The sequence below is a fragment of the Oryza sativa genome, chromosome 2, assembly GCF_034140825.1.
Source record: "Oryza sativa Japonica Group chromosome 2, ASM3414082v1".
Taxonomy (NCBI): domain Eukaryota; kingdom Viridiplantae; phylum Streptophyta; class Magnoliopsida; order Poales; family Poaceae; genus Oryza; species Oryza sativa.
In genome coordinates, this window is record NC_089036.1 from 27,718,682 (window position 1) to 27,745,559 (window position 26,878).

The following is a 26,878-nucleotide window of genomic DNA, read 5'->3' on the forward strand; positions in this document are numbered from 1 at the left end:
CTCCGCTTTCCCCCACGCTCAGCTCCGCTCCGCCTCGCCCGCGCGCCGCGCGCGCGTGCGCGAGAGCCGCGCCGAGTGCTCCTCCTCCTCCGCTCCGCCCGCGCGCGTGCGCGTGAGCCGCCGCGCCGAGCGCCCCCTTCCCTTCTCCTCGCTCTGCCGCGCCTGCGTAAGCCGCCCGCGCCGAGCCAAGTCCTCCCTCTCCGCTCCCTCGCTGCCGCTTCCCGCACGCCGTGTTCGCGTGCGCGCGCCCGCGCGGACGCCGCCCGTTGCAAGCCACGCGCGCGTGCTGAGTGGCCGACCGCCCGGTCGCCGCCGCCGTCAGCCTCTGCACGCGTCTGTCGCCCGTGTCGTCGCGCCGCTCCAAATCGCCCGCCGTCATCGCCGTCGTCACCGCCCGGCCCCCGCCACTCCGCGCGCAAGCCGCCAAGGGACGGAGGCAGCGCCCCTCCTCCCTCTGCCGCGTCGCCCCCGCTCCCCTCCTCCTTTTTCCCGAATCGGCAAAAGGGCAAGCCCCTTTCTCCCCCTCCTTTTTCCCCTTTTTCCCCCGCCGGCGTCATCCTCCCTGTCGCCGCTTTGGCCGCGACCGCCGAGCGCCAGCTCGCGCCTTGACCGCCCTAAGTCGGTTCCCAAACCGACATTGCCGCCCCCTTTAAACCCCAGTTCCTTCCCCTCCAATCTCCCTCGTTTTCGCCTCCTCGCCATAGCTGCCGTCCCCGTGCTCTGTTCGCCGTCGCCGTTCGTTGTTGCGCGTGTCGAAGGAGTCGGCACGAGCAAGGACGCGGAAGGGGACTTCGGCCGCGCCCTCTCCTTCCTCTTCCCCGGCCCGAGGCCGGAGAGATTACTCCCGCGCCGTCGGCCTCTCGTCACAGCGCCCCTCCTCATCTCGATGATGCCTCCCTCCGTTCTTCCTCCTCGCCCCATCTCCTCCCCCTAGCTTTTGGTAGTAGCTCGAGTAGACTCCCCGTAGCTAGCCGGCGCCGCCCCGACCGTTGCCGTCGCTCGCCGCGTGCTCGCCGCCGTCGCCGCTCGAGCTCCGTAGCACCCGCACGTCGCCAGCCTCGCTCGGCGTAGCTCCGTCCAATCCGACGCTAGCATCAGATTCCCGTGGTCGCGTGGATGCTCTCACCGCCGGGAATCGGTCCCTCGTGACCTCGTCGGCGTTTCCCTCTTCCCTCCCTGCCGGTTGTCGCCGCCGCGATTCGCCGCTGTCGAACTCCCTCTGGCGAATCCGAGCCGTTGGCTCGTCTCCCCTCATCACGAACAATCGCCCGGTGTGCTAGCTTTTGCCCGTATCGCCGTGGTTCGCTCCGCCGCTCGCCGCCGCCGCCCGCCGTCCATTCGCGGCCGGGTCGTCGTCTACCTCCCACCGGCCCGCGTGGCAGCCACGTAGGCGCCACGTCGGCGCCAGCTCAGCCTAGACCGGGTCGAGCCGACCCCGGTCAGTCCCTCCCCGTGCGCGCATTCCACCGCGAGCCGTAAGGCTGCGCGTGGGCCCGCCGCATCCGCGTCCACCGTGAACCGCGCGCGTGCACCGCGTCCCTCCCCCGCCCGCGCGCATGAGCCGCATACTCCCTCCGCACGGTGAGCCGAGCCGCTGACAAGCGGGTCCCACCCGGGACCACGCATGGTGAGCCCGGTCCACCGGCTCTCTCTCTCCTCCCTCCCGCGCGCGCGCGTCTTGGGCCGCCTTGGGCCACCTTCTTGGGCCGGCCGGCCCGTTAAGCTCGGCCGAGCCGCCCTTTCTCTCGGGCCGCGCCCTAGCCGCCCGAGGGAAGTCTATATTCCCTCCCTCTCCCTTTTTCTTTTCTTTTCTTTTCCAAAAAGGATTTAATTAAATCCTTTTTCTTTAGACCAAAAATCCAATAATCTTAGAAATTCAATATCTTCCCAACCGTAAATCCGTTTGACTCCGTTCAAATTCCAAAATTTCTCAAATCTCGAGATCTATCTAATGGCACGCTTAGAGGTCATTAATAGAGCTTTATTTTCGCCGTTTGTTGAGTTGTCCCGTTTTGCGTATAGTTTCGGAGCCCGAAGACCCGCAGTGCGAGGATTTCGAGGATCAAGCTCCAGATCTCGAGCAAGGCAAGCCACCTTTGAACATCTTGAGCCTATATTTGAAATCTAATTATATTGCTTGCAAAATATTATGCATTGATAGGATTGCACTTAATCTGTTGTTCTGTCTGCAAGGCAGATTGGCAGACCTACCTAACTTGTTGCATTTGATCCTTCCATTGTTAATTGCTATACAATGTCCCCTTGTAACCATCCAGTTGCGCCTCGATATTCGTGCACCCTGTGCCAGTATCGACGGTCGCCTTCAAACTTAAAATCTGAGTAACAACTTGGGTAAAACTGGAGTTTTACAAAAGACTTGGAAAACCCGACACCTGGGTCGGTGCTTGCGAACTAAATGAATTTCCAAAACCGCGGACCGGGAAACGTACCGGGTGTACGGTTTCCCGCTCTCGCACTTAAGGACCGATTCCTTGGAATTTCATCCAAACATAAGTCAAGTACGACCACATGGGTGGAATGGGACACCCCTGGCTGAGTAACTAGCTTATCAGGGGAGCCTTGATGCCGAGAGACATGTGGATTCGCCGGGGTAGTGTCGGGGAGGACCCCTGGGCTTCCTGGCGCAGTATGGTCTGGGACCTAACCTGTTGTTGGTCTGGGACCCCTCTCGTCGGCATATGGTAAACCTGTGTCGGCTTTGGAAATGCCTTGTCATGAAAGCTTGGAGGTCTCCCGACGTGGCTGATCCCCACGGGCTGGGTGATCCGAGTTAGTAATGTCGTGTGGGTAAAGTGTACCCCCTCTGCAGAGGTTAACAAACTGTTCGAACAGCCGTGCCCACGGTCATGGGCGGATGTGAGGTGATTCCTAGCGTAGTTTGGTTTGACTACTGCTTGTGAAATTGCTGTGTGAAAAGGGGGGTTCGGTGTTTGAAAAATCTGCAGCTGATGAGATCAGCTAGGCCCGGATGGCCGTTTGAAAAGTTGTTGGCCCGGGTGGCCGTTTGAAAAGTTGTTGGCCCGGGTGGCCGTAGAAAAAGCTGTTGGCCGGGTGCCAACCTTGTTTAAATTCTAAAGACTGATACATTGCACATACTCCGACCGGACGAGACGCACTGTCTCATCCGTGTCGTTTGAGAAGCACTCACTTAGTTGTTTCAGAAAAGAGTTCAAATAAAATTAATTGCAAAAACACCAGCCTTTCCTTGAAGCCTGCATTAAACACTTACTTCCCATGGCTTGCTGAGTACTCCCGTACTCACCCTTGCTCTATATAAATAATCCCCCCCCAGTTGCTGAAGAAGATGAAGCGGATCCTGCTGATGAGGAGTTCTTCCAGGAGCAAGCCGGCTACGATGAGTTTTAGGGTTTCGGCCTAGTTCCCAAGTCGCGCCTGTGTTGATTGGTCCAAGTCCTGGCTTCCGCTTTCCTTTTGTAATGCAGTTGTGAGCTCGGGATCTGTCTGCAGCCCAACATGACTGTACATCTACTCTATAATAAAGAGACATCTGTTGCTGTGATATTCTGTCTCCCTGTGATACCAGCACTGTTTCCTGGGACTGATATCGATTAACAGGTTAATTTGGAGCGTCACGGGCTAGTTTCGGTCGGGACTAGTTCGGGGCGTGACACAATACCTTAAAAAAGTAACAAAGTGTACATGCGCCGTCATTGCCATGACACTATCAGTTAAGACCAAACTACAAGTTTTCACCGTGAGGAGTAATTCCAGACAATTCCTTCAATAAAAAAGCGAAAGATGCTATCGTTGGATACAACCAGCTAAAGGCTAGATCTAGGAATCGGTACTCGATAGGTACCGCCTAATTAAGTCACTTAGGACCGGTGCTCCCTCATTTTACCATGGGGAGTAAAGCCGATATACTTTTTTTAAGTCACTTAGGACCGGTGCTCCCTCATTTTACCATGGGGAGTAAAGCCGATATACTTTTTTCGGGTTGATAATACTTAGTCTTATACAAGTGCACGGTCTTAAAAAAATAAGTTTGACCATTGTTTTTTTATTATAATATGTATAAAAATATTAACAAATATATGATTTTATTAAAGTACTTTTTAAGACTAATCTATACATGTAGTCACCATATTTGAAAGACAAATATTTTAGAAATGATTCATAATTAAATATTCTAAAGTTTGACTTTACCTTTTTATAAAATGACAAGTATTATCAGTCCGGAGGGAGTATACTACTGTTAAGTCTGAATTTTGAATCCCGATGAGCCAAATACATGATCACACAACGCTTAGTTATCTCGTAGTGTTACATACCGGCATAATGTTTCTCCAAGGATATGATTTACTTCGGTTACATCTTGTAGGTAGGTTTGCCTCCACTAGAAAAACGTGCAGTGGGGCTGCCATCTCCCTGATTTATCGCTTCACGCCTTCACGTGCTATTTTGCTTTGTCATTTTCCTCAACAACATTTCAACCCTGTTCGACCCTGGAATGCACATTACATCATTTTATTTGTAAGATGAAAAAAAAATCGAGCTATCATAAAGAGAGTACTGTTCGACCCTGGAATGCACATTACATCATTTTATTTGTAAGATGAAAAAAAAATCGAGCTATCATAAAGAGAGTAAAATGCGCAGGGAGAAATAGCTTCTGTGAAAGGCAGAAAAAGCTTATACTTTCCCAGCAGATCTCAGGAAAGGACCATTGGTCAAAAATAAAGATTGGGTTCAAGACAAACGATTTCATGGTTTGCCAGATGATCAAGAGAAAAGATAATTGGTTTGTCACAAAACAAAAGCCATCATATCACAAAAAGTAAATTCCTCACTAAATGCATATAACCAACCTAAACTAATCAAAAGTATCCATACATACCTTTTAAGATAGTAGAGTAAAAAATTCTCCAGCATATGCATCAAGCAATGCATACGGCCCTAATAACTAGATATATTCTTTTAGATAATATTGTAAGTACATTATTTAGAGCAATCCTTCTCCTTGGATCTTAAGTTGGGCGATGAGAATATAGCAGATGACACTCGAGGTTGCTGACTACGTCACTGCGATCAAGCTCCTCAAGATCAAACATGTTCTTCTCTGTCCAGTCCCAAGAATCCCAGTCCCCAACTTGAAGAGTTGTTTATCTCCAATGTGGCAGCATTAGTACCTCCAATCTCCTCAATATTATCTTTAAGATTGAAGGAAATGTTTTTAAGGGCATAACAAAACCAGAATGGACTAACTTTATGGTGAACGGTAATAAATAAGTGATACATACGGCAAATGTATTCCTGGCTGCTGTTCTTTTTAAAGTTATACTTGCTGCACGTGGAGAACTGGCCATAGCGAAGGAACCATTGTGGTGTCTTCTCTCCCATTTCTTGAACCATTGCCCAATTGCTCTCGGCTAAGTAACCTGATAGCAAAGTGATGGCCTGAATGGTTGAATATTGGTGAGGAAGAAACACCAAACGATTAGCTGTCAGTTCAAGAAATCAATTGTGAAAAAACAAATGAGAGCTTGAATAAATTGTTAATGTAAATACCGATTCAGCTAAAAACTACGACCATGCACCCACTACCTGAACAATCTTCAATGATTTTGCTGCTTGCATGCAAGCATCAGTTCTCGATTCCAGTCAGGCATCTGTAAGTTGAAACTTTAATGTTTCAAGTGTGCGTCCAGGGAGAGAAAATACAATACTCCCTCCGTCTCCAATATAAGGGATTTTGACCAGATGTGACACATCCTAGTACTACGAATCTAGATAGGGTAGGATGTGTCATATCTAGCTAAAATCCCTTATATTTTGGGATGAGGGAGTAGAAGGGAATGGGCACCTTATATAGGATGAAGCATGTTGGATTACTTGTTCTTTTCCCTCCAATGCAAGGATTCTGAAATTTATGATGCAATTCCTTAATTTTGCAGCTGAGTGAACCGGTTTTTGTGCCCAGTCATTGCATGAAATTCAACTAAACCAAAAGTTCATACAAACTGATCTACCTGAATCCTGCTACACTCAATCACAAATTGACTGTGCGTTTAATCAATCCGATAAAATTAATCCAATGAATGAATCTAAATCAATGCTAGGGTTTCACCCCAATGCTCGAGTCAACTACGGAAATATCAAAATGAGGACAATCAAGGGAGAGTACCTTCCTAGACGATGTCCACACGTCCCACGGAAAAACCTTTGATTTCAGGCCAATTTGAGAAGGATTTGAGAGGAGAGAGATGCGAGATGGGCAGTTGTGCGCTTCTGTTCTTCATGCAAAGGGAGGAGTCCATTCCTGCAATTAGTTTGCTATTAGTTATCTCATGGGCCCATTTGTAAAGTAAGAAGTTAAAAAGGGTCATAATGTATAGTTTACACACTATAAAGAGTAGCATGCCGTCCGCAGGCTCTTCGCTAACACATGCCTTGCTCCATTAATTCAATGAAACTAGAACCAGGATGTTTCTTTAACCCACTTAAATTAGCTCTGGCCCTTGTATTGGTAAATTCATTCCACTGCCCTTCCTGAGCATACACTTCTGAAATCAGAGCATAAATACCTGGTTTCTGTGGTCCATGCTCAAGGAGCTCTTTGCTAATAGCAAGTGCCAGTTGTGTATTTCTATGCGTTCTGCAAGCAGAGATCAAAACACAAAATATAGTGGATTTATCCTTCAAGGTAGATAGCTTTATAAATTTGTATCCATCTTCCAGATGCCCAGCACGACCCAATAAATCAACCATGCAACCATAATGCTCTTCCTGTGGAAGAACTGAATATACTGAGGTCATGGAATTGAACATACGCCAACCATCCTTGACAAGACCAGCATGGCTGCAAGCAGTAAGCACAGTAGAGAATGTTAACTCATCAGGCTGAATGTTTTCTTCTTCCATTTGCTTAAACATTTCAAGCATATTAATATAGAATCCATGCATCGCATAAGCACTGATAATTGCATTCCAAGTATCCAAGTTTCTGTATTCCAAACTAAAGAACAAACCTACTGACAAATCCAGTCTTCCACATTTGGCATATGCACTTATCAATGAATTTGCAGTAATCTTATCTTTCTCTAACAGGGAACGGTAAACAAAACAATGGATTTGTTTTAGACCATTTAGATGGCCAAGCTCAGAGACAGCTTGAACAGCAGTTACAAGAGACATGGAATCAGGTTTCTCCCCATGTTTCTGCATCAAGTGAAATAATTGAACCACCTCATCTCCATGTCCATAGGGTAAGCAACCCTTCATCATGGCTGTCCATGAAACCAAGCTTTTCTGTTCCAGTAAATCAAATATAACCCTTGCTGCTGCAGGTTTTCCGCAAACTGAGTACATATAAAGAATATGATTTTCAACGTCACCATCCGAACAAAACCCATGCCTAATCCCAAATCCATGGATCCACCTCCCTCTCACTAAATCTCTTTGATCAGCAAAAGCAGCAAGCAGACTAAGAACAGTTGCAAAATCTGGAACAATACCTTCTGCCATCATGTAATTGAGTAAGGAGGTGGCCTCATTGGCCATGCCGTTATGTAGGTAACCGTACATCATTGCATTATAGGAGACTGCATCTTTAACAATCAGTTGATTAAAGAGATGTCTTGATATCGTGATTTTTTTGCATTTGGAGTACACCTTAACAAGAGCAGTCGCCAAAACAACATCCAGAGGTATATATCTTCTTATTAAGTAGGTATGAATACTAGCAGCATAGCCGAAATAGCATACCTCAACACAAGCAGAAATCACGTTTGCGAAGGTGACAGAATCTGGAGTTATTTTATGCTCATGCAGCATCACAGACAAATAGTGGATTGCATCAAAACTCTGTCCAGCTCTAGTAAGACCAGAAAGCATAGCATTCCATGAAGCTGCAGTTCCCTTTGAATTCTGTAAAGTAGCAACTGCTGATTGATAAGCTCCACATCGAGTATACAAGTTCACAATGCAGGTCTCTAGAATATAATCTGAGACAACAAGTGCTCTCCTTATGGAATAGCAATGGAGTGATTTGCCCTCTTTAAGTGCTCCCAAATTCCCAGCTATTTGCAGTAAGCTTATCATAGTCACACGGTTTACTTCCAAGTTGCCCTGCAGCATATCAATGGCAATATCAAATGCATTCCATGCAACTGAATCCACAATTTCTGAATAACCAGTGATCATCGAAGTGTAAGCAACAACGTCCTTGTCAATGATCTCTTTAAACACTCCCTGTGAATCGTCCATCCTATGAAGCTTGGAGTACAACACAATGAGGGAGGAACCGATGAATTTATCCCCAGACAGACCAAATTTAAGTGAATCCACATGCATTCCTTTACCCAAGTACAGATTCTCAAGCTCAGTGCAGCTTTTCAAAACAAAAGTAATAGTTTTCCCATCCAAACCAATCTGGTGTAATTTCAACCTTTTGTACAAGATAATAACTTCCTCTGGATAACCAGCTCTAAAATAATCAACCATGGTTGAATTCCACAGGGAAAGCTCATCATTTACAATTTTCTGGAAAACAAGTCTTGACTCAGACAGGGCCCCTAAATTAGCATAACAACTCACAATCTTAGAGCCAAGAATCACATCCCAGCACAATCCATGTGTGAAAACATGACAATGGATCTTCTTTAGAGACCTAATATCTGCACAGCCTTGGAACAATGGAGCAAACTTGTCAAAATTAAGTATCTTATTAGAGCATGAATTTGCATCGGCAGTGGATGCTGATAGTCTCCAACGCAGCTTCAGCACTGCAATTTTATCAAACTTTGAACTAGTGTTTCCAGCTAAATTCCCCTCAAAAGAATTGGTAGCATCATCATGGTTGTTGACGCAAGAAAAACAAAAATAGGTAACTAATTGACTCCGAATTCATAGACATACGATGACAGTTCAGTTAAATGAGCCTACAATATAATAGTCCCAAGCACACATGTGTGAGTCATGTGCAATGATTACATCATGTGTGCTTGGGACTATTATATTGTAGACTCATTTAACTGAACTGTCCAATTGTGGTTGGTGACATGGTTCAGGAGTCTAACGGTGTACCGGAAACAGATATAGTGTATATCTGGAAGTGGAGTCTATAAATAGGTCCCTACCCTCCAGCCTCATAATGCATTGTGAGCGGAACAACGGAAAAGGAATAGAGGGTAGGCCGGATAGACCCACGTAAACCTAACAATATTTGCTTTTCTTGCACCTCCAAGGATAGACTATTCAACTAAACCTGATCAACAGCGGAACACATACAATCAGTGTACTTTAGTACAACAGCACTAAACTTGATAGCAGATCACATTAAATTAAGCGATAATCCCAGTTATGGCATACACAGCAGAGGAGTGAAGCCACAATCTCTCCAGGACATTGCCACAGGTAATGAATATGAAATACTACCGCAATCTCGCCGGTGCTACCAAATAAACCACCACCTAATCAGAACAAATAGCCACATCATCAAGCAGTCATCATGTAAAAACGAGAAAATGGGAAAACTGACCACCAGCCGAAATCTTTTTCAGAGGTTCATTCCGTGAAAGAACCGGAGTAGGAGGAGGAGGCCTCGGGGTGGCCGCCGGCAAGCCGACCTCCGGAGGGACGGCGCCAGGAACAGTGGAGGAGGGGCGCGCGCGTGGGGGAGGCGCGGGTGGTGCGGCCGTGCGAGGGGGCGGCGCTGCCGCTGGCTAGTGGAGACATCGGAGTTCGGAGCGAGGAGAGGTGGCGTGGCGAGACGGTGGGGAATCGCGTGGGCCTTTGCGCGTCCCGGAGAAACGGCCGGGTCGAAAGCCCACACTACCATTCGGCTTGGGACTAGCTATCCATCACGCGACAGATTTTTTTTTTTCCGAATCACACAGATTTTATTTTTTTTTCAAATCACACAGATTTTAGATTAATTGAATTAAGCTCATTTGATCACTTGATTAGAAGAGTTATCAACATATATTGCATATATTTTATTTATTAGATCTTTATATTGTAAGAAAAAAATATCACCAACCCATCTACTAAAAGTTACACTGTGAAGTGTAACTATAGTGTAATTACAGTGTAACTATAGTGTAATTACGGTACACTTATATGCCATACCAAATAAACTTACAAATGTAATTTTAGTTATATAGGATTGTAATTTTATATTTTAAAGGAAATAAAAAATACATATTTACTTACGTAATATTTTTACCAAACCTACAGTGCACTTACATATCGTATCAACTGAATTTACGAATATAATTTTAGTTATATAGGAATGTAATTTTCTTTAATCTCTTTGCCTAGCCGCATCGACGTGCGATGCGTGTACTCATCAATTATGTGCCAAAGCTAGATGTTGCTGGCCTCATGCGTGCGTGGGAAGGAAAGGCATCACAGCCGCTAATTAAATCATACAGAGAATAATCCAAGGGAAGCAAATCCGAGTGATTTTGGGGCCGCCAGATGTTTAGCAAAATCGTTCGGCTTTGTTGGTTGCCTTGGTTTTCTGACTTTCTCATCGACACGATGTGATTCACGTTCAAGGGTAGCATGTACAACTACAAGCAAATGAGTTCTGTGCTAAGAGAGCTAATATGAACAATTAGTTCATCCCAGCTTCCGTAGCATAGTGGTAGTGCGTTCGCTTCGTAAGCGAAAGGTCGCGAGTTCGATCCTCGCCGGGAGCTTTATTCATATGCATGTTTTCCTTTTGCCGATCCATCATCACCGATCCATCGGCAGCAATGGCTATGATATGCATGTATGCTTTTGCCGATCCATCACTCCGTCCATCGGCAATGGCTAATGGTGCCGATCCATCACTCCGTCCATCGGGAAATGGCTATGGTATGCAGGTATGCAACGAGCTAGCCGACATGCATGTTTTCTATTTGCCGATCCATCACTCCATCCGTTCATCGGCAATGGCTAGCTATGATATGCAAGTATGCAACGAGCTAGCCGACATGCGAGCCAACGAGCACAAGTCGACTACCTCTACCTCTAGAAACGCCATTTTGCAGGAGGATAGCTACTGGCCAACGAACGCATGGACCACCTGCTGTATGACAGTATGATACTATCCCCGTCGCTCTCCGGCAAACTATTTTCCTCGGCAGACAGGATAGGTGCCTCCCAAATGCTAGCTTAACTAAATTTTGCGCATCCTTGGTGCCTGCTTGCTGGTCCTGCACCGTCGACCCCCCCGTGGCCCTCAAATTCGTCCTCTGAGCTCGTCTTGTAAAGCATCAGCGCGGAGAACGTATGGTCATGAATGAACCGACATGACCAGCAAATGGGATCGGGCAAAACGATACGGCCGTGTCCCATACTTGATGTGCAGATATTTTTGTGACGTAACTGCTCTCGGAGAGCAGGCTGATCGAGTGCTAACGTGTACCGATAAGATAGGTGCTGGACTAGGAACAAGATTGGATTGGAGAGCATTGGAGTAGAAACTCCCGTGCATCGGCCCTACGTACTTTTGTGTCAAATTTACGGTGTCGTAATTCAACTTTTCTCTTCCTTCTCTCATTTTTCTCCGTGGATGCGTCATTCGTGAAATGCTTATTGGCAATCGGTTGCTTTTTTTCTTTTTTCGTTTTCGCCTCCATGAGACTCTGACTGCAGGAACGCCGGATGCATGCACACTTCCTAGATATCAGCTGGTTATAATTTAGAAATTCTATGAATTGGAGACGAATCAATACTAGCGCTTTGAATAACTGTTCATTTTTTTCCCAAACTACACGTGAAAAATCTTAGCCATCTCGGAAAGGAAATACACAAACACGAGCAGGCTCCCATCGGATGCTCTAATTAGTCGAAGAAAAAAAAAGGCAAAATTTGAGTTTTGAAACTTAATTTGAGATTGATTTTAAGATATTTTTAACGTAGTTCCTTTTAAGCATTGGTTTTTAAGTCACAACGAACACATATATAAAAGTTTTACATATAAATTTATTTTTATTCCCTAATAAACCGTTTTGCTTACTAGGTAATACTCTCTCCTTTCCAAATTAATCATCATATAATATAATTTAAAATTTCTCAAATTGATCATTATATAACCGCATGTACACGGATTTCATCATAATATAATTAATGTAGCAAGAGAAAATGTATGCATGCTAAGGTGTAATTGGCATGATGTTTTTATTGATGCATGCATTGTGAGAGAATATGAGTATGGTCTTTTAATTGATGTAATTTAAATTATTCTTGGTCTTAGTGTATAAACATATCAATTTCAGAACAGGGAGTATTAGCAAACGATGGCACTCTACTATTTACGAGGAACACAGAAGATGCATTTTTCGCTTAAAAGAAGCACATGCGAAAAAATCTCATATTTCCGGAAATACGGGGGAAACACTAATAAAACGACAGAAATTGCCAGCCGTGCATAGCCGCCCTGTACCGTTTCACTCTAGTACTCGTGGCAATTGCTACTACCGCAGGCACAGCTCATACGCCGGACACGCTTCCATGTGGGCCCATGAGGCGCACAGACTCCAACGTGCCCATGGACCAGGTCCAGGATATTTTCGGCGGAATGGCTCGCTTCCCTCTCTTCTACAAAAAGGGCCTCCTAGCAACTGCAGCAATAATCAGATCCTCCATCCCGCGGCGGCCGTGAGCACCAACACTCACGCATTCCTTCCTACTCCGCGAGATCTCCGGATTCGTTTCGGTGTTTTGCGAGTCGCGCCCGGAGAAGAGGAGAGGAAATCCGGTCAATCGCGGCGTCGGCGTGCCGTCGCTTGGGGTGGTGTTGGTGGTTCTGAATTTTGATTGCTTCGTGCTTTTCGTTTGGGGGAGGGCAGTGGTCGCCATGGGATTGGGGAACGAGGCGAGCTCGTCGTCGTCGCGGCTGCTGGATCCGGCGCCTCTGCTGCCGCACCACGGTGGAGATGGCGCCGGGAAGCTGTCGTCGCAGCCCAAGACCTTCGCGAACGTCTTCATCGCGGTGGTCGGCGCCGGCGTGCTGGGGCTGCCGTACACGTTCTCGCGGACCGGGTGGGCGGCGGGGTCCATCCTCCTGCTCTCCGTCGCGGCGCTCACCTTCTACTGCATGATGCTGCTCGTCGCCTGCCGCCGCCGCCTCGCCGACGAGCACCCGAAGATCGCCTCCTTTGGGGACTTGGGGGACGCCGTGTTCCGCGGTCCGGGGCGCCTCGCCGTGGACACCATGCTGGTGCTCAGCCAGGCCAGCTTCTGCGTCGGGTACCTCATCTTCATCTCGAACACCATGGCGCACCTTTACCCCGTCTTCGCGCCCTCCTCCAACGCGCTCCTCTCCCCAAAGGCGCTCTTCATCTGGGCCATGCTGCCGTTCCAGCTCGGGCTCAACTCCATCAAGACGCTGACGCTCCTCGCGCCGCTCAGCATCTTCGCCGATGTGGTTGACCTCGGCGCCATGGGCGTCGTTCTCGGGGAGGACGTGTCCGTCTGGCTCGCCAAACCACCACCCGTCTTCGCCTTCGGCGGCCTGAGCGCGATCCTGTACGGCATCGGCGTGTCCGTGTACGCCTTCGAGGGAATCGGCATGGTCCTTCCGCTTGAGGCGGAGGCCGCCAACAAGAAGAAGTTCGGGACCACGCTCGGGCTATCCATGGGGTTCATCGCCGTCATGTACGGCCTGTTCGGCGCCATGGGGTACATCGCTTTCGGCGACGCCACGCGCGACATCATCACCACCAACCTCGGGACCGGGTGGCTCTCGGCCGCCGTGCAGCTCGGGCTGTGCATCAACCTCTTCTTCACCATGCCGGTGATGATGCACCCCGTGTACGAGGTCGCCGAGCGGCTGCTCCACGGCAAACGCTACTGCTGGTGGCTGCGGTGGCTGCTCGTCCTGGCCGTCGGCCTCTCGGCCATGTACGTGCCCAACTTCACCGACTTCCTGGCGCTCGTCGGGAGCAGCGTCTGCGTCCTGCTCGGCTTCGTGCTGCCGGCCTCGTTCCACCTCAAGGTGTTCGGCGCCGAGATGTCCTGGTCCGGGGTGCTCAGCGACGTCCTGCTCGTCCTGCTCGGCCTCTCGCTCGCCGTCTTCGGCACCTACACGTCCCTGCTGCAGATCTTCCATTCCTCCAGCGCTTAATCTCTGGAGAATCTTTACGGATAGCTGCGCCGATGATTGATTTGCTCATTTGCTTCGCGCGCGGGTGTCAGCCTGTCAGGTACGCTGGTTGCATTCTTCGTGTACAGAGAAGGTGATCGGTCGATCAGAGGGGCAATGCCCAATTCAGCTTGCTGTTGATTTGGGCATGGACAGCGTGCATCGGCCGCATTCTTTCGATTACAAGTCAGATGGTTTGTACAAGTTAGCGTGGATGGCATGGAGAAATCTGTATGGTTTTGCAACGACAGATTCCCATAGCTACTCGTGTCAGTTAATATTTATGTGTATGTCTTGGATGTTTCAGCTGCTGCATTGCACGGTGGAATCGATGAAAGGACATAGTAAGTTTCAGTCTAAGTTTAAGCCTATTTAGTTGATAAATAAAGTGTCTAGTTGAGGTTGCAGCTTGTGTGCGGTACTGCGGGTTGTGTCAATTAGGAAGGCAAGCAATCGGGACGACTTGGCAAAGTATACATTCTATTCTGTTCATTCTGTTTTGTCCCAAGCAAGTAAACTTGTAATGCCCCAACTACCAATCGAAATATCGAATCTTCTTTCAGCTTGCCTGTTATTACCAATGTTGCACATATAATTCTATCACGAAAGAACTCAAATTAGATTCAGACAAGAGCAAATCGCGTCCTCCATGTCGAAATATCTGACGTCGTGGAACATTTCAGAGTTACAATTCTCATCTGGCGTTCTGACGCAAGAAAAAGAAAAACGTAAGCGGACTCTCCTCTTTTGCTCTGGGCATCTCTACATTTCCTGATCAATCGTTCTCCCTAATCAGGTGAAGAATCCTTTATTATCTTTTCCCGTGTGCCTTTCCCGTTGTTTTTTTCTCGTCTCTCTTCTTATCCTCCAGTGACCGTATATATAAGTACTGAGTAATGATAAGCCAATGCGACCGTGCCAAGATGTTACTGTCATCGGATAAGGTCTAGACGACGAGCCAATTGATCTGCATCCGTGAACTTGAGGCGGTGCTCTCACCCAACATTTCCGTCGTTTGTTCGGCTGAGGATGCTCCGCGGCTCACAAGTTGCTCTTTTCTTGGGTTCGTTTCGTTTTCAGGGTGGGGTTTCCTGGGGCCCTTTTTTTCATGATGATGTATTGCAATTTGCTTCTCTTCCTGACAGCGACGGCGGTCTGACGTTAACGACATGTTAATTGTAGGTATAGCTGTCTCCGATCGACTCTTCTTTTTTCTAAGATGACTGTGTTCCGGTGACTATCGCTTCCCTGGCCGGGTCGTGTGGTTCGATTGGCAGGATAACCGATACACACGGCTGTTTTTTCATGGCTTATGTTTTCAGAGAGGGCGAAGCACACGGACACGGCAAACCTGCTTCTTAGGGATTGTGATGCTTTAGGTTGCACTGCTACCGGGCTACTGTCCGTGTCCGGCCCATCTCTTGCAGGACAAGCGGTTCGCTTCGCTCTGATTGTACGAGGAGAATATGGGCCGTTGCTTGACGCTAGATGGGCTGTCAACCTGGACTTCTCACGTTACCAGAGTTGGGCCAAATTGTTTGGCGCTGATGCGCTACGTTTGTTAACTGTTGTCCGATCCGACCCAATCCTATCAGTCGCAGAAAAGGAATGTTCTTATGTTCAGGCAATCTCTGAGTCTCGTCAACCTAATTAACCGCGTGGTTAGCAGGTTAGGTATCAGTCTGACCCGCCCGATTACTATTTTCTTCCCTGTGTTCTTTTCAGGAATGTTCCTGAGCAAGAGGGTGACGAAAACACGACCATCCATCCAGTTGGTTTCACACTTTTCACTGGAGCACCAGCTAGACGCGGAGTCCGCGTGTCGAGCAGACGAGAGATTTTGCACAGTTTTATGCTCCAACACGGCAAGTTTCCGGAATACAGTGGTGTACTAGTGCTGTACAGGTCTTTTCAGCCCACCACTTTGCTTGCCTCCATTTAAGAAAGGGGCAAGCGTTCCACGAATTCGCTGTAAAAGCGGACAAATCCCACCCGTGGAGAGTAGGACAAAAGGGCAGAATCACCGTGCCGAGCCAAGTGCAGACACGACACAGCGTGACGCCGCGGGACGTCTCCGTTTCCTCACCTAGCACATGGTGTCACCTAGTAGTACGTGAGGCTAGCGCCCGCTGTACCTGTACGCGACCCCGCGTGACGGCGTGTGGGGTGGGCACGAGGAAACACCTGCCAGTTTCGGGGGTCGCGGCTCGTACGAGCCGCGGCGGCGGGACGGAGGAGATAAGCATTGGAGCGTGATGATGTGGTGGACCATCAAGCGGCGCCGGCGAGGCGAGCGTGGGAGGGGACGTGGGTGGGCAAAGTCCACAAGAAAGATACGACACGAGACGGGGCGACGCGGACGCAATCGCTGGGAGCCGGTAGCCGGCGAGGCGGTCCGGGGTGCGTGTGTATCGTCGATCCTTATCCTATCACCAGCCGCCCACCTATAAATGGCGTATTAATTTGGCCACCATAAACCCGGCGTTGAGAGCGACAACTAAAACCTCGTGGAATGGGGGAGCCGCCGGGGAAGACCGGGCGACGTGACGCGGGCGGGACGGCGCCGGCGGTGGAAGACCGGTGGACGCAGCTCCCGCCGGAGCTCCTCCCGCTCATCTGCAAGAAGCTGCCGGACTCGGCCGACTTCGTGCGCTTCCGGACGGTATGCAGCGCGTGGCGCGACGCCGCCCCGTTGTCCGACGTCCCGCCGCAGCTGCCGTGGGTCGTCGAGCGCCGCGGGTCCGCGTTCCAGGCGAGGGCCCATTTCCGCTTCTACTCGCCTAGCTCCGGGAGGACGTACGGCGTCCGTGGCTACGGCGGCCGCTCCTGGCTCGTCATGGGCGGCGCGTGCCAGGAGCACCTCGTCACCACCGTGGACCTCTCCACGACGGCGCTGTACAACCCGCTCACCGGGGAGCGCCTCGCGCTGCCCCCCGCGCCGTACCCGCAGTGGCGCCACGGCGTCGTCCACGTCGTGGCCGCCGGCCGCCGCCGCGGCGGCGCTCCCCTGGTGGTGAACGCATCCACGAGGACGGGGCACTTCGGGTACTGCCGCCAGGGGGATACCAAGTGGACCCTGGTCGACGGGCGCCAGGACATGGGCCACCGCGCGTACCACGGCGGGCGGTTCTACGTCAACACAAACGCGCAGGAGACGCTGGTGATCGACGCCTCCACCGGCGCCGTCGAGTCCGTCCTGCCGCCGCCGCCACGCTCGGCCGACGCCGGTGCCGGCGTCTCCTGCGGGGACTACCTGGTGGAGTCGCGCGGGAAGCTGATCAGGGCCGTGCTGTTCCCGCGCGACGGCGTGGTGACCACGTCGGCCGAGGACTACTACCTCAACGTGTATCAGCTGCAGGAGGACGGGAAGGCCGCCGCCGCGTGGGCCAAGGTGGAGAGCGTCGGGGATAGCGTGCTCTTTTTCGACAAGCACGGGCACGGGTTCTCGCTGGAGCCCAACGGCGCCGCGGAGCTGAAGCGGGATTGCGTCTACTTCATGCACGAGAAGCGGACATGGCTGGACGCCGGGGAGTACAGGTTCCTTTGTCGGTATAACATGGAGACCGGAGAGGTCGATAGAGTTGTGTCGCTGCCCGACACGTTCGGGGACACCTGGGTTGTCCCCGGATTGTGCCCCTCTGAATAAGATGTGTCCCGGCGATGTTGTTGGTTTTTCGGTGTTTCTTGTAGTTTTTTCTCCTTGAATTTTCATTGAAAAATTAAATAGATGCATTTAGTTGCTCTGGGTGAATGATTGGTCTTTGAAAAATGAGAGAGGTCTTGGGTTGTGTGTGTCACACAATCACATGCATTTTCCATTATGTTTAATAAAATTTAATTTGTGTGTCTAACTTTTTGTGGCTTTAACATATTTTTATTGGTCTGATAAAAAAAATGATGTTTGCAAATAGTGGTGGTCGTGGTATAAAAAACAACTTTTTTATGGTGCACATTTTTACCAAACAAATTATAGCTCGTGTACTTACCATGTTTTATCTGTGAGCTAGTTGAGAAAATATAATTTGTGTCATGCTTTTAAAGATATTTCACTTCACACACATGAATCTGTCAAAAGTGCTAGTGTTGTTAGTGTGACAACTTACCTATCAGTTCATTACTCCCTCTGTTTCACAATGTAAATCATTTTAGCATTTCCCACATTCATATTGATGTTAATGAATCTAGACATATATATCCATCTAGATTCATTAACATCAATATGAATATGAAAAATGCTAGAATGACTTACATTGTAAAACCGAGGAAGTAATAAGCTAATCCCAAGAAAGCAAATAACTTTCGTGTATATTCGATCGGTTCATATTATACTTAGGCTCATACAATGTATCGACCAATTATATTGTTGGTGTTGTAGTAGAAATATGTTTCTGTCAGTTTCACTTTGCTTGTGTTGTTCGTGGTATCAACCTAGCTATTTTGTGTTGGTATTATAGCAAAAATATGTTTTTACCAATTTTGCTTTACATGTGTTGTTTCTTTGTACTGAACCCACGTGCCAATGCATTCTACTAGAATGTGATGAAGAAATTTCAATATCATGAATAGGTTTCTCTCACAATACATCAATGTGTACTAACTAGAGGAACACAGGAAGGCCACCACGGTGTGGGCCAAGGTGGGGAGCATTGAGGACCGCGTGCTATTCCTAGACAAGTAGGGGCATGGGTTCTCGCTAGAGCCCAACGGCGCGTCGGGACTAAGGCAGGATTGCGTCTACTTTATGCATGGACGTGGCTGGATTCCGAGGAGTACAAGTTCCTTTATCGGTATAGCATGGAGGACAGAAAGGTTGATAGAGTTGTGTCGCTAGTCCACACGTTTAGGGACACCTGGGTTGTCCCTAGATTGTGTCCCTCCAAATAAGATGCGTCCCGACAGCGTCGTTGGTTTTTGCGGTGCTCCTTGTAGTTTTTTCTCCTTGAATTTCCATTCAAAAATTAGGAGGATGTGCTTAGTTGCTCCGGGTGAATGATTGTCCTAACAAACATGGATAAATTTTGGGTTTTGTGTGTCACACAACAATAAGCATCAAATTACATGTATTTCCCATTGTGTTGAATAAAATTTGATTTGTGTGTCTTTTTTTGCAGTATTAACATATTTCCATTGATTCGAGAAAAAAATTATTAGTATAAATGTTTACATATCGGTCATGGTACGTAGGATGCTATCTTAGAAACTACTACTATAAAATAACTTTATGGTGCACATTTTTACCAAAAAATTATAGCACGTATACTCACCATGTTTTATGTCTATGCTAATTGAGAAAAAAATATTTTTTGCGTCATGCTTTTAAAGATATTTCACTTCCGCACACATGAATTTGTCAAAAGTGCTAGTGTTGTTGTTTTTTTTTGAAAGCTTACCTTTCAGTCCATTATTAAGCTAATCAAAATAAAACAAACAACTTTTGTGTGTATTCTGTTCATGGTATACTTAGGCTGATACGATGTATCGGCCGATTGTATTGTTGGTGTTGTAGTAAGAAACATGTGTTTCATCGGTTTCACTTTGCTTGTGTTGTTTCTGGTATCAACTTAGCTATTGTGTGTTGGTATTATAACTAAAATATGTTTTTATCGATTTTACATTACATGTGTTGTTTCTTTGTACTGAACCCACATGCCAACGCATCCTACCGGAATGTGAAAACGTTTTAATATCATGAATATGTTCCTCTCACAATACATCAACGTGTACCAGCTAGAGGAGCACGAGAAGGCCGCCACCAGTGTGGGCCAAGGTGGAGTGCATTGGGGAGTGCGTGCTCTTCTTTGACAAGTAGGGGCATGGGTTTGCGCTGGAGCCCAATGACGCGTCGGGGCCAAGGTGGGATTGTGTCTACTTTATGCATGAGAAGCGGACATGGCTGGATGCCGGGAAGTACAGGTTCCTCTGTCGGTATAGCATGGAGGACGGAAAGGTTGATAGAGTCGTGTCTTTGCCTGACACATTTAGGGACACCTAGGTTGTCCTCGGATTGTGCTCCTCTGAATAAGACGCGTCTTGGCGGCATCATTGGTTTTTGCGGTGCTCCTTGTAGTTTTTCTCTCCAAATTTCAATTAAAAAATTAGGTGGATGTGCTTAATTGCTTCGAGTAGACGATTAGCCTGAGAAACAAGGAGAGGCATTGGTTTTCTATTTCAGACGACAATAAGCACCAAATTACAAGTGTTTCCTTTTATGTTTAATAAAATTTGTTTTCTGTGTCTAGTTTTTCTGTGGCGTTAACATACTTCTGTTAATTTGTTAAAAAGAATATCATCATTAATGTCTGAAAATAGTAGAGTAGTTACGGTAGGGTGCCATCTTAGAAACTACTACTAGAAAATAACTTTTCTACGGTGCACATTTTTACCAAACAAATTATAGCTCGTGTACCTACCATGTTTTGTCTATGCTACTTAAGAAAAAATAATTTATGTGTCATGCTTTCAAAGATATGCAATTTTCGCACACATGAATTTGCCGAAAGTGCTAGTGTTGTTATTGTGATAACTTACCTTTCGGTCCATTATTATGCTAATTGAAAGAAAGTAAAACATTTTGTGTGTATTTCGCTCATGGTATACTTAGGTTCATACAATATATCGACCAATTGTATTGTTTTTGTGGTAGTAAGAAACATGTTATTATCGGTTTCACTTTGCTTGTGTTGTTTTTGGTATTAACCTATCTATTGTGTTGTTGGTATTATAGCAAAAATATGTTTTTTTAATCGATTTCACTTTACTTGTGTTGTTCCTTTGTACTGAACCCAGGTGTCAATGCATCCAACTGGAATGTGACAAGGTTATAATATCAGGAATAGGTTCCTCTCACAATACATCAATGTGTACGAGCTAGAGGAGCACGAGGAGGCCGCCACGATGTGGGCCAAGGTGGAGAGCGTTAGGGTCCGCATGCTCTTCTTTGACAAGTACATGCATGGGTTCTCGCTGGAGCCCAACGACACTTCCGAACTGAGGTGAGATTGTGTCTACATTATGCACTAGAAGCGGACGTGGTTAGTTGGCGGGAAGTATAGGTTCCTTTAATTTGTTGGTATAGCATGGAGGACAAAAAGGTCAATAGAGTCATGCCGCTGCCCAACACGTTCAGGGACACCTAGGTTGTCCCCGGATTGTGCCCCTCTGAATAAGACACGTCCCGAGGGCACCATTGGTTTCTGCGGTGTCCCTTGTAGTTGTTTTCTTCGAATTTTGATTGAAAAATTAGGTGGATGTGCTTAATTGCTCCGGGTGGATGATTAGCAAAGAAATAAGGAAATGCATTTGGTTTTCTGTGTAAAAAAACAATAAGAACCAAATTACTTGTGTTTCCTTTTCTGTTTAATAAATTTGATTTCCTTGTCTAGTTTATCAAATTTTATCATGTATGGAAGGTTTTTGTTTTGTTTTGAATCAAGGAACACACCACGAAAAATACTATTTTAGTTAATGGCACCAGCATGTCGTGCTGTTTGAAAATTTGGAGCATTTGACATGTCACGGAGACCATCCTCTCATGGCACACCTATCTCTAGAGCGTGTACCGTATCACAAAATTAGTGTTTGTGGAAAAAAAAATGCATCACAACATATTGCCTTTTTTTTCCTCGTGATGTGGCATGCTCACTTGTGTTGACATGTATATTTGAAAATGACAATAGTTTTGGTATGCCTATGATGCAATACCATGCTCGTGGTGTTACAGATGTATCAAACAACTAAACATATGCTAGACAAATGTCATGACACCACACTATGTTTTGCCTCGTGTGAATCTTGATTAAATGTGACCGTCACAGACTTGGGGTCCTACATACAAAAAAATGCGCATGATTAGAGTTAAGGCACCGGGTCTCTTTCCCCCGACTCACCAAAAGATATTTCGTGGGACGACGTGTGAATGGACGATAAGAAGTTGGCATATGGGGTTGCCCAGGGGATGACGCTCACAAACATCCCCGGGTTCCAAGGGGCACGACATCCCTGATCGAGGTTAGACACATGGCCAGGAGAGTTGGAGGCTGTCCCTGGCTAAGCCAGGACTGGTCGCATAGCGTGCCCTACTAGGCTAAAGCAGGGCTGAGAGAGCCATGCTGGAGCTCTATGGGCCCCACACCCCGTTGTAACCAAAAGCACGGAATCTATGTGCCTTGTCGCTGTAACCAATAGTGACATCACACTATGGACAACATGTCAAAGTGCCTTAATGAAGGTAGATTTAAGAAATCGTGCGAGTCTCTCTCTCTCTCTCTGTGTGTGTGTGCGTGCGCACGCGCGCACGCGAGCGCTCGTGCATGTGTGCGCGCGCATCCACTGCTCACTACGCCGTCCAATTAGAGGGTAGTTGGGTTGTCCCATTGCCAAAACCAGAGAAGGATGACATGAGTCACAGTTGGCAAAGCAAGCGTGATGACGGCTGGAGAAGACGAACAAGAGCAGGGAGATTTAGGGTTCATATACTCGATCGACCAATCCATCTTAAAAAAGAAAGATAAGAGTAGGGTTGTTATCCTCTGAGAGACTCAAACCTAGGTAAATCATCGTTTTGCAGTAAGAATTCTGCCAAGCCTCAACCGTAAGCCCCGCCAAACGCCAAAGTATGCAGGGTTCACCGGATTATGGTCTATTTGGCCTTGCCCATTGACAGAATGATTACGTGAAAATGTCCCCACATTAAATTTTTTTTGCTTGCCTTATGTTCATATCACATTTTTTTAGTCACAAGAATTGCAAGTTATCTACCACACTATTGATAAGAAATGTTATGATATATTGCAAGTAGCATGCTTGTGAGTGATATAGAAAAACCAAAATCATTGGCTTGTCAAGGAATTCTTATCGATGAGTGATAAGTTCATGTAGATCCCAAATTATCTTGTTGTAAGGATGCATCACAACCAATTTTTCCTTTACTTCTGGTGCATCCGAGTACATGCTCTTTTTTCTTGGGCATTAACCAAAGCGTATTTGCAATATAAAGAAAAGCGGCATAATAAATGAACTTGGTCATGTTGTAACCTACATGATCTTTTGTTGATGTGTAAATTGCAAAGTTTTTGTTTTGAGGAACGTAATGATGAATTGACCACTTGAGAATATATGTATTGGTTTGACAAATGTAACTGGTTTGTCTATCGCCACTTTTTGTTAAAAACATATGCTAACTTGAATAGTGATGAATAAAATCATCCACCAATTTTATGAGATATCCTATAAGGAATCATCCATCTTAAATGGGTTGATTCCTTAGACCAAACAATCTATTCATGGACCCGTAGGAACCTACAATGTTGGTCTTATACAGTAAAAAAAGATAATATTAGCAAGTTACTCATTGCTTGCCTACATGCTTGTGGTGCTTTAGAAAACAAGAGCATGCCCTCTGATGATAAAACCTGTGTCACTGGTAGATGAAACATTTACATAGAACAAACAAATCTGAACATTTTGCTGGAGCCTAATATAATAGGTTAGTAGAAGTGAAAGCAACAAAGAATTGTTAAGCACAACAAAAAAAACACAATTAAGTAGGAAGTAGAAACTGGCATACCCTGATTGCATTTATTGTGTGTGTTGATCGAGCATGGCGGTCGGGTTCATACTGTCAGCCCCAGTGACTCCAAGCAAATCGATCACCAACATAACCCGTGCACATTGACCTCCTACGTGCAGTCTAAATAGGTGGGAGAGCAAGGGAGGCAGTTGGCTAACACCACGCTAGCATGCCTATGTAGGAGCAAGTGACTGGTGATAATGGTGACTGGTATGGCAGCCCTAGCAAAAATCACGTATCCACACAACTGTTAGCGGCACAACTATCAATGAGTATATAAAGAGAAGATGTAGTTCTGGATGGTACAATAACATGCAACGGAGGATTGTAGGGCAACCGTGGAGAGAGAAGAGCGCTGTGGCGGTGGAGGGTCGTGGGGCCGAGGACGGACACGGCAGGAATCCCCAATCCCTATCTATCTATCTATTATATTATTAAAACAGCTTTGAAAGAAAGGCATCACGTTCGCTGTGGGGGCTAAAAATTCCCACATTAATCGGAGAAAAAGAAATGAAGAGTCTAAGTAGAAATATAATTCAAAAATAGCTGAAATTCGGAATCAAAATGAGCAATATTGAAAGAAGAGTCAATATAAGAACTCAATACGAGATTAATTCATACTTAGAATAACAATAAAATAAAATCCGAAATTAGAAAAATAAAGGAGAGTCCAAATAGGAATACAATTTAAAAATAACTGAAATTCGGAATTAAAAATAAGGAATATTGAGAAAAGAGTCCATACAAGAACCCAATACGAGATTAGTTAATATTCGGAGTAAAAATAAAAATAAAATATGAAATTAGCAAAAAGAAAAGAGAGATTAGTTAATATTCGGAATAAGAATATAAATAAAATCTGAAATTAGCAAAAAAGAAAAGAAGAGTTCAAGTAAGAATACAATTTAAAATTAACTGAAATTTGGAATTAAAAATAAGCAATATTAAAAGAAGAATCCATATCAGAACCCGATACGATATTAATTAAAATTTAGAACAAAAATAAAATAATATCCAAAATTACAAAAAATAAAGAGAGTTAAGTTGGAATACATCTTTGAAACAACTGAAATTTAAAAATAAAAAAAATAGTAGAACACTATACGGTATTAATTAAAATTTGAAAAAAAAAGAAATTCTGCAATTAGAAAAAGAAAAAAAATCAATTAGGAATACAATTTATAAATAACTAAAATTGGTGATAAAAATAAATACTATTGAAAGAAAGACCATCTAAAATACATGACGAGATAAATTAAGTAACAGGCCTATAAAGGAGTACAGTGGTGGCGGTTGATACGACATATAAAAATTGTTAATAGAACACCAAATAAAATCCTAATTATGATTAAAAGGAGGGACGATAAGTAGGCCATGAAGCAAACGGGTAAGGCGGTTGCCGGGACTTCTAGAAAGTAAAAAAAACCATTAATAATCATATTCGATTTTTAAAATCTCAATGATAATAAAAAGGAGAAGCACTGGGCGGGGTGTTATAGGATCAAGGAGGCCGACTAGAGGGGGGGTGAATAGGCGGTTTTTCAAACTTTTGGCTAAAACCGAGTTTTATATGCGGAAGCGTAAATCAAAATGGTTTTGCACAATTCAAAACCTAAATCAACTCGTCTCAAGTAAGTGCACAAAGAAGCTAGTCTATGTTGAGGTTTGCAAGCCTAGGGTGATAATAGCACAAATAAAGTCTAGTATGTAAACTTGCTCAAAGTAAATTTGCACAAAATAAAGGAGACAAGAGACAAGGAATTTTCACCGAGGTTCGGAAACTCGCCGGTTTCCTAATCCCCGTTGAGGCGAGCCCAACTCTACCGCTCCACCACGAAGCCACCACACGCCCCTTTCGTCAAGGGGTGGGCAAGGCGGGGGCCGGCCCACGGAGAGGACTACCAAAGCCTTGATCACTAGGGTAATTCTTCCTTCACTCCGAAGGTGGTGAACTCCAAACCACTCACAACCGGCGCCGGGCCTCCTCCACAATCTCCTCGGAGAGGTTACCGGGCAACACCTCCACAAGCCGTCTAGGAGGCGGCAACCTCCAAGAGTAACAAGTCTAGGATGCTTGCCGAGGATGATCAAGTGCCACACTAGCTATAACAATGAAGCAATGCACTTGGATTGGCTTAACTCACTCTTTAACACCTCACTAGATAAACTAAGTGCACAAGGGTGTGAGAGCTCTTGCAAGGGTTCAAGATAATGCAATGGAGTGCCAAAATCTTGCCCTTGCTGCTGGGGAGTGGATATATATATACCCCAACCACCAAAACTAGCCGTTGGAGTCGAAATCCCCAACTTTGTGCTCTACCGGTCAGACCGCCATAGAGTGGCATGTCAGACCGGACTACTCTGTAACGGCTAGAAAACTAGACGTTACAGGGCAATCATTGAGCCCACTCAACTTGGCCGGTCAGACCGCAGTGAAGTGGCCGGTCAGACCGTCCACGGCTCGGTCTAACCGGTTGCGGCTCTGGCGGCTTTGTATCGCCACCAAAAACCAGGCCAGTGCAATAGACCAGTAGGGCCGGTCAGACCAGCCTTACCACGCCGGTCAGACCGGCTAATAGCCCCGGTCAGACCGACCTAAGGTCCACGGTCAGACCGCAGGTCACTTTTCAGCACAACCAACCGTTAGTAAAACGACGATATCTCTTGACTCGGATCTCAGAATTTGGCGTTCTCGGACTCTATGGAAAGCTTATTCAAAGGGCTATCTAACCCATGAACAATCCATCCAAGAAACACAACTTTTCTCAGGGAGAAATGGCTCACACTCCAAAGGATACTCCACCGGACATAACCACATGAGGCTACCCAAACCTATAGGACGTGCCCACTTCTCTCTTTGTTTGGGACTTGATAAAACTCACCACACTTGGCTAGACAAGCCCACAAAATGCACCTATATGCATATGAACTAATATGGCACAAAATCATCCACATGCTCGCTTCATAGACCCCTCTTGATAGTACGGCACCTATCTAGTAAATCCGGTCTACACCAAACACCAAGACCGGGAAAAAGACTAAGAAAACATTCTTAGCTCCATTATACCTTTGCCTTGCGCCATCCAACTTGGGGTCAATGCTTGAGCCAACATCAACACTTGTGACCATTCGGTTGAACCATGTTTATGCCGAGGTCTTTACCATCCTTTGTCAAGACTTTATTCTCATCA

The 26,878-nt window shown here is 46.4% G+C and overlaps 3 protein-coding genes, 1 long non-coding RNA gene and 1 other non-coding gene across 11 annotated transcripts; 3 read left to right on the plus strand and 2 right to left on the minus strand.

Moving 5' to 3' along the window:
• Positions 1 to 4,209: 4,209 nt before the first annotated feature.
• On the minus strand, positions 4,210 to 8,921 carry LOC9271215 (pentatricopeptide repeat-containing protein At4g21300). Of its 7 annotated transcripts, XM_066308054.1 has the most exons (7): positions 6,387 to 8,638; positions 6,167 to 6,301; positions 5,846 to 5,902; positions 5,587 to 5,651; positions 5,283 to 5,439; positions 4,880 to 5,192; positions 4,210 to 4,487 (listed from the first exon to the last, which is right to left on the minus strand). In XM_066308054.1, exon 1 carries the CDS (start codon positions 8,482 to 8,484, stop codon positions 6,421 to 6,423), a length of 2,064 nt encoding a protein of 687 aa, XP_066164151.1. In that variant the 5' UTR covers positions 8,485 to 8,638; the 3' UTR covers positions 4,210 to 4,487; positions 4,880 to 5,192; positions 5,283 to 5,439; positions 5,587 to 5,651; positions 5,846 to 5,902; positions 6,167 to 6,301; positions 6,387 to 6,420. The 7 variants fall into 7 exon arrangements, 6 of the variants coding, with proteins under 6 accessions (XP_066164151.1, XP_015622880.3, XP_015622885.3 ...); XR_010739719.1 differs by lacking the exon at positions 4,210 to 4,487 and having other exon boundaries at positions 4,767 to 5,192; positions 5,846 to 6,021; positions 6,387 to 8,921; XM_015767394.3 differs by lacking the exon at positions 4,210 to 4,487 and having other exon boundaries at positions 4,767 to 5,192.
• Positions 8,922 to 9,063: 142 nt separating this feature from the next.
• LOC136355464 (uncharacterized) lies at positions 9,064 to 9,730 on the minus strand. The gene is made up of 2 exons (XR_010739720.1): positions 9,521 to 9,730; positions 9,064 to 9,452 (listed from the first exon to the last, which is right to left on the minus strand). It is a non-coding gene; the product is annotated as an uncharacterized lncRNA (long non-coding RNA).
• An 883-nt stretch (positions 9,731 to 10,613) lies between these two features.
• Positions 10,614 to 10,685, plus strand: TRNAT-CGU (transfer RNA threonine (anticodon CGU)). Its single transcript has one exon. It is a non-coding gene; the product is annotated as a tRNA-Thr (tRNA).
• A 1,921-nt stretch (positions 10,686 to 12,606) lies between these two features.
• On the plus strand, positions 12,607 to 14,693 carry LOC4330274 (amino acid transporter AVT3B). The gene has a single exon (XM_015770308.3). It carries the CDS (start codon positions 12,833 to 12,835, stop codon positions 14,099 to 14,101), a length of 1,269 nt encoding a protein of 422 aa, XP_015625794.1. The 5' UTR covers positions 12,607 to 12,832; the 3' UTR covers positions 14,102 to 14,693.
• A 1,906-nt stretch (positions 14,694 to 16,599) lies between these two features.
• LOC4330275 (uncharacterized) lies at positions 16,600 to 17,970 on the plus strand. Its single transcript, XM_015770309.3, has one exon. It carries the CDS (start codon positions 16,632 to 16,634, stop codon positions 17,763 to 17,765), a length of 1,134 nt encoding a protein of 377 aa, XP_015625795.1. The 5' UTR covers positions 16,600 to 16,631; the 3' UTR covers positions 17,766 to 17,970.
• The last annotated feature ends 8,908 nt before the right edge of the window (positions 17,971 to 26,878 follow it).